The 12160-nt window shown below is 36.8% G+C and overlaps 1 protein-coding gene across 1 annotated transcript in view; it reads left to right on the top strand.

The window, feature by feature from the left end:
* Positions 1 to 12160, top strand: part of LOC306844849 (metabotropic glutamate receptor 4-like) — a gene marked incomplete at both ends in the record, with an annotated part of 121504 nt that overhangs the window by 41281 nt on the left and 68063 nt on the right. The window contains one exon of the mRNA XM_079377261.1: positions 2421 to 2637. Coding sequence (XP_079233387.1) covers positions 2421 to 2637 — 217 coding nt within the window. The remainder of the gene's footprint in view (positions 1 to 2420; positions 2638 to 12160) is intronic.

The following is a 12160-nucleotide window of genomic DNA, read 5'->3' as shown; positions in this document are numbered from 1 at the left end:
GTGGTCCTTACCAAAGTCACACACCCTCTGCAGACTTGCAGGTGTCGGTATTTCCCATCCAATGCAAGATAACTCAAGATAAACCACCAGACAGTGAAAAAAGAACAGAGTGTTCAGTGACATCGAGAATGAAGAACATGTTACTTTTAAACTAAACAATTTTCACCACAGAATTTACACTTACATTATATGTACAAATTTGACAGATGCATTTATCTAGTTCTCGCCTTCCCTTGGCATTTCTAGCACCACACTCTGCTGTTTAAACTATAGGCAGGCCATAAGAAACAGCCCCCTAACTAAGTCAGAAGAACATTTGGTTGACATTTTTAGAGATTACATTTGCTTTTCTGTAACACTGTGTAGGCAGTGCTTATTGAGATGTCTTGCCAAACCAAACAGAAACTGTCTTGTGGTGCTCTATTTAAAAAGTGTGCTGCAAATATAACAAAAAAAATAACTGCACGATTATTCCAGATGTAAATAGCCTAAGCATTTAAAAGAAGTTGTTCATATGGTTAATGCTACAAATTTGCTTTTTGATTAACTATAAATAGTGCAAATCTTAAATATTTCTTAGTTTTATAACTTGACATTTTACATTTATAAGAAATCCCAGATTTTTAATGTGGTGTCAGATGTTTGGATCCCAGTGTAAAGTTATACCTGCATATTTGTAGATTGAAAGGCTGCTGTGCATATTGATCATGCATTTCTGCTGATGTCAGTCAGTTGCTCATGAAGTTGAACCAATGAACTAAATATGCAAAGGACAGCAGCCATCATATTCACTCACTGAATGCCAGGATTGCGTGACCTGCCAGGCAGTAAGAACTACTTACAGAGATTCTTTCAGCCTGTCGCTGTTCCTCTGACCTGCAAAACTGTTGTATGAAAAGCAAGAGAACTTGCTATCCAGAGGCAGTACTAGCATGCATTTTAATCTATATATAGCTTTACATTAGTATGCAATATTTACATTCCAGTATTTTATTTCAAGATTTACATTTATATTCATGAATTAGATTTCATGCATGATTTGATTTGATTGATAAATGGTTGAATAAGACATTTGAAACTGTGGCATAATGACATAAAGGCAAATTTGGGCCATTATAGACAACATTCAGCATTATGTCTACCTCAAAACAACTGTAAAAACAAATCATGATTCAAGCTTAATATTTACTTTCTCAATAAATGTTACTATCCAATATCACGGTGATATTGATGATCGACCTGTAGTCTATTTGGATTTCGAAAGAGCTCTCTCGTTTGTTTATTGTTTTTACTGATATTTTGTTGTCCTCTGCGCAAATTAATTTATGATCCCTTTTAATGGAGCCATACCGCTGGTATTATGTCTGCAGAGAGTGGGCTTAAAAGCCAGAGTATGTTCATTATAGCCAAGTTAATAAACTTGTATAAATTACATTCTTGGTGGTGCAAGCCATCCATTATGTCATGTCTGACATTAGCTTAATGTATTCCAAGCATCACCAGCGATCCATTTTATGATGATTGCTTAAGTTTCACATCACGACTGATTTGTGTGTCTGTTGTTCGGTGTAGCCTGTGTTTGAATCCTCAACACAATTCAGTCGGGGAGACCCTTAAGGGTTTACTTCACCCTTTTTCTGTCATAATTTACTTACTCTCATATTCTCATTTTTTCCCCCTCAGAACTCAGATGATGACATTTTGAAGGGTCTAAATCTATTGGGTTGTTGTGCATTATTCAAAAAACACTGTAAAAGTGTCATAAAAGCAGTCCATATGAATTGTGTGTTGCAAGCTTAACTGTGTGACCAGCGCACTGAAATTGAAGCTGAAGCACTTTGAGTCAAATGAGCTGAGGTCAAGAATCTGGATCATTAAGAACAGTTTTATGATGATTTATTAAAAGATTCAACTCAAAATAAGGATTCATTCACAAGTCAGATTTTTCTCATGAACTCTAGTGAACATGCCAAAGAGAGCTATAGCAGATTTCAATGCCAAGATATTCTTCAGAAATGCACTTTTTGAATACCACTGAAAAAAACAAAGCTCATGCGGGTTTGGAGAGACATGAGGATAAGTAAATAATGCAGAAAATTTCACTTGAAGTAAGCTATTCTTTTAAGAGACTCATCTATTTCATTGGGGTTCCTGTAAACTAGTCCGTGAAAGTGTGGTACTTGTTGACCAGCTTGTTGTTGCTTTCCACACACATCTTATTTGTGAATGGACTGCGCTCATCCCCGCGGTCTTGAGTGTGCCACCTGTGGCTGTGTAAGAGAGAGCTTGGTAGGGGATGTAGTCTGGGATGATGGAGCATGTTATAATCTGTCAGAGGTGAGCTCAGAAGCAGCAGGGGTTTTGGGGAATTGTGTACTTCAATGCCTGAATGGGATTTATGTTTGTGTCTCCTGCTACAGATTCCCCAGGTGAGTTATGCCTCCACAGCTCCTGAACTGAGTGACAACACCCGTTATGACTTCTTCTCCCGCGTGGTACCACCGGACACCTATCAGGCACAGGCTATGGTGGATATAGTCAGGGCCATGCGCTGGAATTACGTCTCCACAGTGGCGTCGGAGGGGAATTACGGAGAGAGCGGCGTAGATGCATTCATCCAGAAATCTCGGGAAGAGGGTAAGATTGTGTTTGCATTCATTTTGGGAATATCTTTGAAATTTGATAGTCTTACTTAGCCTAAATTTCATCATGCAGCGTATTCTGGCCTTCACTGTAGCTTATTATGGCCAAGAACTTCCCACTCAGACAGGAAGAGACGGTCTGACTGGGAAAAAAGCGACCAACCACAGTATTTGTATATTAGCGCTGGTATTCCCTTGTGAAAAAGAAGTGTGCATAATTGTATTAAATGTGCAGTTGTAGTGTACTCCAATTCTTAAAAGTATGCATATTTTTTTTACAGATAATATTAATGAAATAAAAATACACTGAAGTGCACAAAGTACATTTTCTTAACACACATTTTAAAAAGTGCACTATGTAATAATGTCAGAGTAAAGGTTTTACTTAAAAGTACATTTTAAATCATTGTTTTAAATTGCTTTAAATAAGTAAACTTCTATTATGTTGACCAACATACTAAAGCATGTGAGAAGAACTTTATTACTAGAATAGAGTGTTAGAATAGAGTGTTTGCACATGTGAGGAGTTAGTGTGAAGCACTGATGAATTAGTGTGGCATTTTGTTTGGTTGTGTTTTAAAAAGAAAATCAAAATACTTCCTGTTAGAATTTTGTGTTACATAGAAAATTGTGTGTGTTTTGCAAAAAGTGTTTTATGAAATAGGCCAAAAATTAGCGTATGGTTTTGCAGATTTGGTGTGAGGTTCTGGTGTTTGAGTGTCAGCTTTCAGAAATTGTGTGACAAGTAAAGATTTTATGTGTAAGCAGCTGGAAAAAACTAATCAAAACGTCTAATTTATACTTTTATCAACGATCGTCCAGTGAGCGTTAAAATCAGTATATCTTAACAATTCTGTTTATTTCGTGGCCACGATAATAATACAGGGTTGGTTGGGTAAATTTATGAGCACAGGTAGCAGCTCTGGGCAAAGTTTTGGCATGACTATTACACAACAGAAGACAGAAGCTTTCTTTATAAATGAATCAAAGTTTATTTGCTAACTGTTACTCTACAATACAACTAAGCTAAATAAAACAAAACACACATATACACACACATACACGTTGCAGGCAATGAATTGTTGCGATTTGAAGACAGTTAAAGTATAGCTCTATTTGCTATTTCACCAAGATCTACCCGTGCAGATCATGAACAAAGAACTTATCTTTAATTTTAAAGATGAATGCAACCAGCTCAGTAAGATATGAAGACAGTTGTTTGATTACTTGCTCTGAGTCGAGTTGACAGCTGATCTCGTGTTTCCGCATGGTCCAAGGAAACCTTCGGGGCTGCTGTTGACGTCGTGCGTGAGGTCACTGGGGATGCCCTTCGGTGGTAGGTTGGCTTCTCTGTGACAATGATGCTCTTAGGAAGTTTGTTTGGAGTTCTTATGGCTTCAGGTGTTAAAGTTTCTTTGCTCGGAACTTGGAGGCATGCATGGATTCTTGCCAGATGGTTTATGGCTGAGAGCGTTTAACAGCGCGATCAAATGAAAAGCCGAAGTTTTAAGCAAGTCAGCGAGCGAGCAAGCCATGAACAAAGCTTTTGTGTCCATTTTAAACGGCCCGATTTGGGTCCACCCACGGGCAACTGACCCAATCAGATTTTTCCTGTGGGGCAGAGCCCCGCCCTGCACGGCTTCTTTTCCGTGCATGCATTATCTGCTTAGTTGTTCTGTCACATGAAGAAAATATCGAAAGCAGATTTCTATACGTGTTGTAATCATACATTATGATGCTAAAAGTTAACTTTCATCCATACCAACATCTTGCCAATGAAATCAGCTTTCATTCAAAATCAAATATTAGGTATTTGGCATACACAAAGTACATACCTTAATTTTATATACTACATGGCTAAGGCATAGATTAAACTATACTAAATTCTGAATAATCACACCAAGCATATTAAACTAAACACTATGATCTGTTTGCAGGGAACAATTATACGTTCAAAAGATTACAAAAATACCATCTGTTCCAATAACCCAGCAAGCTTATAAATGACATAAAATACAACCTGAATATATATTGTCTCTTGAGTATATTGCTTTAAATAGCAGCAGCGATTATTAATTGTCCTTTTGAAATACTTTATAAAAGTTTGAGTCTTTGTTCTGTCCAAAAAGGTGTAAAGAAAAGTGTTTCCTTTGGGATGCGAGTCGAAATGGGAGGTGTCTGGAGGTCATGAGAATGACACACACACACACACACACACACACACACACTAAAGCTAACTGCATTTGTATAAACTATTAAACTATTAAGAAATTAATTTAATCACATGCAGTTCAGTGTTCAAAATCATTACATTCAGTTCACACTAAACTATGTAATAAGTATTCTTTTTAAAAATATGCTAAAGTGTACTGTACTTCTTTATTACAATGGTTAAAATGCAAATCTTGTAGTTTTTGTTTTTCCTCTCCACTGTTTTCTGCAATTAACTGAAACTCAAACTTAATGTATAGTCCCCATCCGCTTTTGCATAATGAATTGCAATGGACTTCTTTCTGGCATATGTCTATGCGTCTGTATTGCGTATTGCTATTGACCTATCTTCCTTTCTTCCTCTGTCAAAATTTAGTTTATGAAATTTATGACATATTACATTTTACCCTAAAACCTTAACGCTATTCTATTGCCTTGAAAACATTGATATTTGTTTCTGCAAATGCACATCTAGTTTTTTTGTGAAATGAATCCCATACTTTAAGCTTATCAAAAGCAGCAATATTTTCCAAAGCTTTCCCTTCCCAACTGCATTTCCTTGCTGAGAAATGAAACTTCAAGTGCACTCCAGGGGGAAAACGGTCTTGCGATTTGTGCGAGGAATACTGAGTTCATTGATTTCCTTCTAAATTTCTTCCCGAGTTTCCAAGTCTGTTACTGTCACTAGTGCTTCAGGTTAAGCTTAGCTGACAGGCTGGAACCAACATGTGGCCCCTGGGCGGAGGGTCCCAGGTTTTTGTTATTGGGAAATATCTACAGAACTTTTGCATTGCACATAGATCAAGAAAAGAGAGTTTAATGCACTGAGGCTAATTTGGTATTAATTTAGATGCTACATTAAATATTTAATATAGAATTTTCCATTCATCACATTATACAGTTATTTGGATCTTAAAACGTTGTCATAACTCTCAAGCACTGGTGGATGCAAACAGATGGAAGCTAAAATTGTTCTAGTCAAGTTCTATGAATAGTCTTTGTGAGAATACTCAAAACCGCCTTGAGGATGTTCTGAGGGAGATGGAGTCATACTCCTTTCTTTTCTCTAGGGTAACAGTGTCCTCCTCACGTGTCCATGGTTTCCCCTATGCATTGAGGCTATCAACATCTGTTCCTCTTCCATATTCTATCTTGAGATCCGGCTCTTTCTCATGAATGGAGAATCAGGGTGCTTTCACACTCTGCGCCAAAAGTCCAAGTTTGTTTGTTTGGTGTCTTGAAAAGTACATCTGAGGTGTGGTTCTTGTGAACTCATGGTTCAGAGTTGGAATAAATAGCGGAAGTGAACCGCTGTTGATGACGTGTAATTGCCACCTTTGCATGCTTCCAGTCACACTTACTGTAGAACGCTTCTTTCAGGCTCTGCTTTTGAAAAATCCCGCTTCCCTTCTTCTAACAGGCACAAGAGGGCTCAAAAATATGTGTCCAAACACATTTTGCATGTCTGTAGATGTGCAGTGCATAATGGATTGAATCATTAATGCATATGTTAGTTACAAAACACGATCCAGAAAATCTTTGTTCTTAGAGCTGCTCTGGTGCTTGAGAATGGAGAGTAAGTTTCATATGAATGTATCAAATTGCGTTTGCCAGTAGGAAAGACAATCAATTTGGAAAAGAGGGAACATTTAAAAACCATGAAATGAAAAATGGGCTCGCATTTATAGAGAGTTGAATTAATAAGAAACTACTCTGTTTGGAATGTAATTTTGGAAGTCATGTTCGTCAAAAGAAGAGCTAAGAAAAGTAGTCAAAAGTTCATTTTTTTTAAAGGTCATATTTACTTTTGCTGATAGAAAAATCATATGTAATTCATGCCATGAGTTTCAGAGCTTAAATTGTACAGACAGTGTTTTGGTTGGATGTAATGAAGGGAAAATATGTTGTAAAATGGTGATATAAAACAACAGCTTTAAGATCAAGCAGAATCCACTGTCTACTGGTTGCATCAGCAGTCAATCAATGTAATGCCCAATCGATAAATGGTAATCCTTATATGGCTGGCACCTACTGGGGAAACATTATATCCTCTAATTAATATTCATGAGCCATGTTTATAATGTCCCCCACTTCATTCCCAGGGTACTGACTACTCAAATTTTGATATTGTGACAAATCTAGCTGTAATATGCTAGCATAGAAATGACTTCAGAAGAAAAATGATAGTACCTCCAAGATCGATTGTAACTCATTGCTGGTGGTTGGAAATGGACAGAGGGAATGGTGACAGTTATGTGCATTTATTCATGCTTTATGTTTTTATTCATACACCATACAAAAGGCCCAATTATGTAACTTTGGATATCCAGACCACTCCCACAGCTGTATTTAGAGGATGCTGGACGGATGGCGTGAGACTTGAGGGCCGTGATATGAATAACCATGAGCGTCACTGCAGTGCCATGCTGCCTCCTTATAGCTTCACGGGAGTGTTTGCACATCTGTCCAGGGCGTAGAGAAAGAGCAAGTGCCAAGATGAAAGAAAAGGGACAACAGGGAATGAGAAAGAAAGGCAGAAACAAACAAACAAAGATAATTAATAGCTTAAGTCTTGGCTGTGTGGGTCGATAGAATGTCTCTCATGGTGCTTTGCTCACATATATCTCCATCCTGTCTCTGGACTGCAGTAATACAGTAGATGGGTAGGATGTCTAACTGAATAATCCTATTTCATTTTCCCCATCACTTAGGAATACAGTTTTTTAAGTATCAACAAAAGTATTTTCAATCATATTAGTTGCCTTTGTTCCAAAGAATGATCCCTAAGTGTAGGATCTTCAAATACAGTGGGAGCCAAACATCTGAGACTTTTATTTATTTAGTTGTACCTTCATTTATTTATTTGTTTGTGTGCAAAATAATTTAGATGAAACGTTGAATTGAAATATGATTTTCCGAATACCTTAAGATTTTTGGTCGTCTAATTTTTTGCTTTAATGACAGCAGCCGTCAAGCTGAATGAACTCAACAAAATGTTTCCATTCAGAATTTAATTTAGAATGAAACTTCTGAATTTGAACTGAACTTTGAGTTTCAAAAAAACATGACATTTGAAGGTTTATATGACTTATGGATGGATGGATTAATAAATATACTGTTTTAAAGCAACAAAATTCAACACAGAGAATGCATTTTGGGATATACATTATATTATTTATTTCATTTTAGTTCAAATTTGATTAGTAGCCTAGAAATACTACAGAATATTGTCTTCATTATACACCATAATTCAAAATTCTAAAACTGTTTTTTCCCATGTTTAAATAAAATAAATAAAAAAAATTTCTACATGGTCTAAGGCTTTTGGGCCACACTGTAGATGTTTATGAATTATGTTTGTGTAGCATTGCCTGCTTGGAGTAATTCCTTCATAATTCATGGCAACAAATGAATAAATAACGCAGATGAGACGGAGTAGTGGTGTACCACAGGGACTGAGATTGGTATCCTGCATCTCGTAGAATATCTGCTTATGCGTGATAGGCTGATAAATAATGCTTACTTATTGTAATATAATATGTGATGTACAGCCCACAGAATTCTCTCAGATATTCATAGCTGACTGGAAGGAAATGGGGACAGATTCAGTGGGGAAAGTGCAGTCTGAAATGAAAAGGCAAATAGTTTTTTTGTTTGTTTTTTTAGCATTTTAGGTTTTCGTTTAGTTCAGTGTGAATTAAATGTTCCATTTAATGTTTGCACGGTTGCTGGATTGAAAGCATACTGTATGGAACGCCATTTACTTCACACTATCAACAAGCAACCAATGCTATAATATATTTATATGTTTGTGTTAAAAAATTTAAACATTTTTGACATTGCTACAAAAATAATAACTGCAATAATAGAGTAAAATTAATATTATTAAGAGTCACCTTTTTCTAACTATTGGTCAGCAAATCTTTGTTTTGTTACTGCTGATTATGTTTTTATTAATAAAAAATAACATGCACTAATACAGAAAAATTGTAATGATTAATATTAAGTCATCTGTCATCTTTTTCTAGCTATTAGTCTTTTTTTTCTTCTTATTCTGTCTTTTTCTCTCTTTCTGTCTTTTTTTTTTTTTTTTTGAGCGGAGACACTGCCTCTCTATTTTCCTCAGAGAAAATGCCCCCGGTAAAGAGACCCTGTTATATTGAGGGTCTGTAGGCTATGGATGTTTGATTACGGTGACCATATCCTAACCTTAGCCCATACATTTTAAATGATGGACATGAAGAGCCGCCTCTTTTGCACATAATGTTTGATCGTCTTATGATTTGTTCGTCATTCCCTGCAGACTCAAGCATACTTATGGAGCATAAGACAGGGCTCTTTAATTCCAGGCCCGAAGGCATTCCCGACTTTATATTTTTGTGTGTGTATGTGTCTGTGTGTGTGTGTTTCTGCCCTGACCAACACATGATTCAATTCAGTCCTGCCTCCAGGGAAAAAGCAGAAGAACACTATGTTTGTGAAACGCCTCACTGTTTTTCTCCTCTGTCTTTCATAGCGTTTTCAAAGGAGGGCTTTGTGACAGCTTAACCCTGTATCGATATCAGTTATTTGCTTGTAATGTCTGTAAACAAGTGTGTGTTATCTAATACCGCAGTAGGTTCGCGGTAATCAAATTGAACAAGTTTGCGTGCGATAAGTAGTCTACTGCAAAAGATCATCTGAGGCATTGAGGGAAACCTGTTCTCTTTGTTGACTCTCCTTCAAGCAGAACCTCATTCGATATTTTCAATATCTTCTGGGTTCCAGTAATGGGCCAAATTTATAATGCACCTGCTGCTGAGGGACCTTGAAGGGTCGAATTCTGAAATGAAGGAATAGATTTGGTGAGTTTTGAAAGGTGACTGCCACTAGCATACATCACCATGGAAAATGGTCGCCCAGTGGTACTGTGGAGTTGACTTGGGCCACCGCTGAGTGATGAGCAATCTTCAGCCGCAGCATGGCACAATAACAAAGTAAACAGCCTACGCTGCTCTCAGCATACATAAATCTCCAATATTTGATAAATAAGATTTGCCTGCTGTAATTGATTCCATGTGGAGATCCAAATAGAAACCTCGGAGGCCCTGGTAAATCTAATCAAGAGGGAGGTTAGTCATATGGCGAGTTACCTAAGGCTTTGTAATAATGTATCAACAATTATAACTTTCATAATTACTGGAGACAAACATGCAGATTATTTTATATAGCGCACAAGATTCGGTCTGACGTTTGCTTTCCTTTTGTGATTCCTCTCTGACAGGCTGCTCTCAAAAACCGTGCATGCCTGATTCTGGGCGAGGTGCAAATGCAGCACAGATTTTTGTTGATAAAAGTGCCCTGCTAAAAGGGATTTTTGAAATATATATCTGACTTAGATATCCCAGCTGTGGATTGCTGGGATTCTTTATCATGTTGAAGTCTGTGGGAGTTCTTGAGGAAAACATGACAGACATCCACTCACTCGTGAAAATGCGACGCTGTCGTCCCTTTTTAAATCGAACACGGTAAGCCCAGACAGAGGCATCAAGTCTCAAATCCAAAGCCAAAACTTTTGCTTCAGGAAAGACGACAAACAACTTTTTTTTCCCTCTGTTGTGTGCTACTTCAGAAATGTACAGAATAATGGATTAACTTCCTTTTCTCAAGTGAAAACAGAAATTGCAACAATATAAAATCTTTAAGACTGGATATGCACTATTTAAATAAATGGTTCATGAAGGAATACAATCTTTCATAATTTACTCAGCTTTAATGAGACTTTCAGTGAATGAGAACTTTCAGTGTTTCTCACACAAAGGCTTCGGAAGACTTGAAATATAGCACCATGACTTGTATAGACCAATTTTATGATACCTTTAGGGTGATTTCTTCAGTCCTTATTATTATAATTGAATATAAAACAGCCACCAGAACATTGTTCAGAATTCTTTTTTTGTTCCACAAAGATAAACAGTCATACAGGTTTGAAATTACATGAAGGAGAGTAAATGATGACAGAATATTTATATTTTGGGTGAACTGTCCCTTTAATAGTTACTGAAGACAGGCTGCTAAAACATATGGGTGCTTTGCTAGTATCTTCTCTTTAGCTTTTTTCAGAGTGTGTCTGGAAAGGATAATTGAGTCAGCCACAAATCAGAGGATCAACTTCTGACATCCTGTCACTTTGGGGCTTGACTCTAAATGTGTCGTTGCTATTATTAGAACCTTCTTACAACATTAGGTCATGGCTCTTTTTCCTCGTGTATTTCCCTAAAGACCCTATGAAATGTTTCGACATGGCGTTTTCCTGCACTGTTGTATTTATTTTGGCAACAATATTTTATTAAATTTTTTTTATTTAAATTGCAATTGTGGAGAAATATTCCTTTTTTACGGTGACCGGGAGGGGACTGACACGACACACTCTGGAGAAGGGAAACGTGGAGTCGAGGAACTTCTTTCAAACTGAAACTCTAATAGAACAAACTCAGGAATCGCTGGAGACATGGCATTCCCACTGACTGACGATACCACATGAAGACGATCAGACCGGACACAGACACAGGGAAATGCAGGGCTTATAAAGGGCAGACTAAACTAGATAATTAACAACACAGGGCTGGGGACTAATTAACTAATTGATGACAAACGAGGACAGGAACAGGACAACCAAATAAGGGCATAAGGAAACACAGGGAACACGTAGAAACACAAGACACAGGGAAACAAAGGTTCAGTTAGTTTTGTCGTGGTAATATATGTCGTGATAATATATGTCGTGGCCACGAGATATTAATTTGTGGGAACGTCATATTAACTGGTGGGAACTTCGTATTATCTCATGGCCACGAGATCATTTTGTCGAGGTAAAAACATCCTTATGTGGTGGCCTCGAGATGTTATGTTGATGGAATAATTTCCATTTCATGAGTTTAATGAGTAAACACACATACGTGACCATAGCAACCCAGGATTATCAGAGATGGATTCATTAATATTTTATTTTGAATTAAGAAATTATTTTAGAAATTATTATAGAAATTATTACATAATTAAATTATTATATTGACCATAGGCTACCAGACTGTAGGCAATTGTACGTGGTGTAAACAGCATTCAAATTAAGTTTATCATGAATAGACTAAATGTTACATAAAGTACATAAAGTTGAATTTTATGAAAATATTTTCTATCCATCCCACAGTTTTGCTAGCTGTGTGTGTCCATTAACTGATAATCTTTTTCCCTAATATTTGTATATTTTTATCAGCTATCATCATCATCATCATTATTATTAGCCTATTATTATATTTTTGTATTCG

The sequence above is a fragment of the Barbus barbus genome, assembly GCF_936440315.1.
Source record: "Barbus barbus genome assembly, chromosome: 25".
NCBI lineage: Eukaryota > Metazoa > Chordata > Actinopteri > Cypriniformes > Cyprinidae > Barbus > Barbus barbus.
This window is presented reverse-complemented; position numbering and strand designations above follow the sequence as displayed.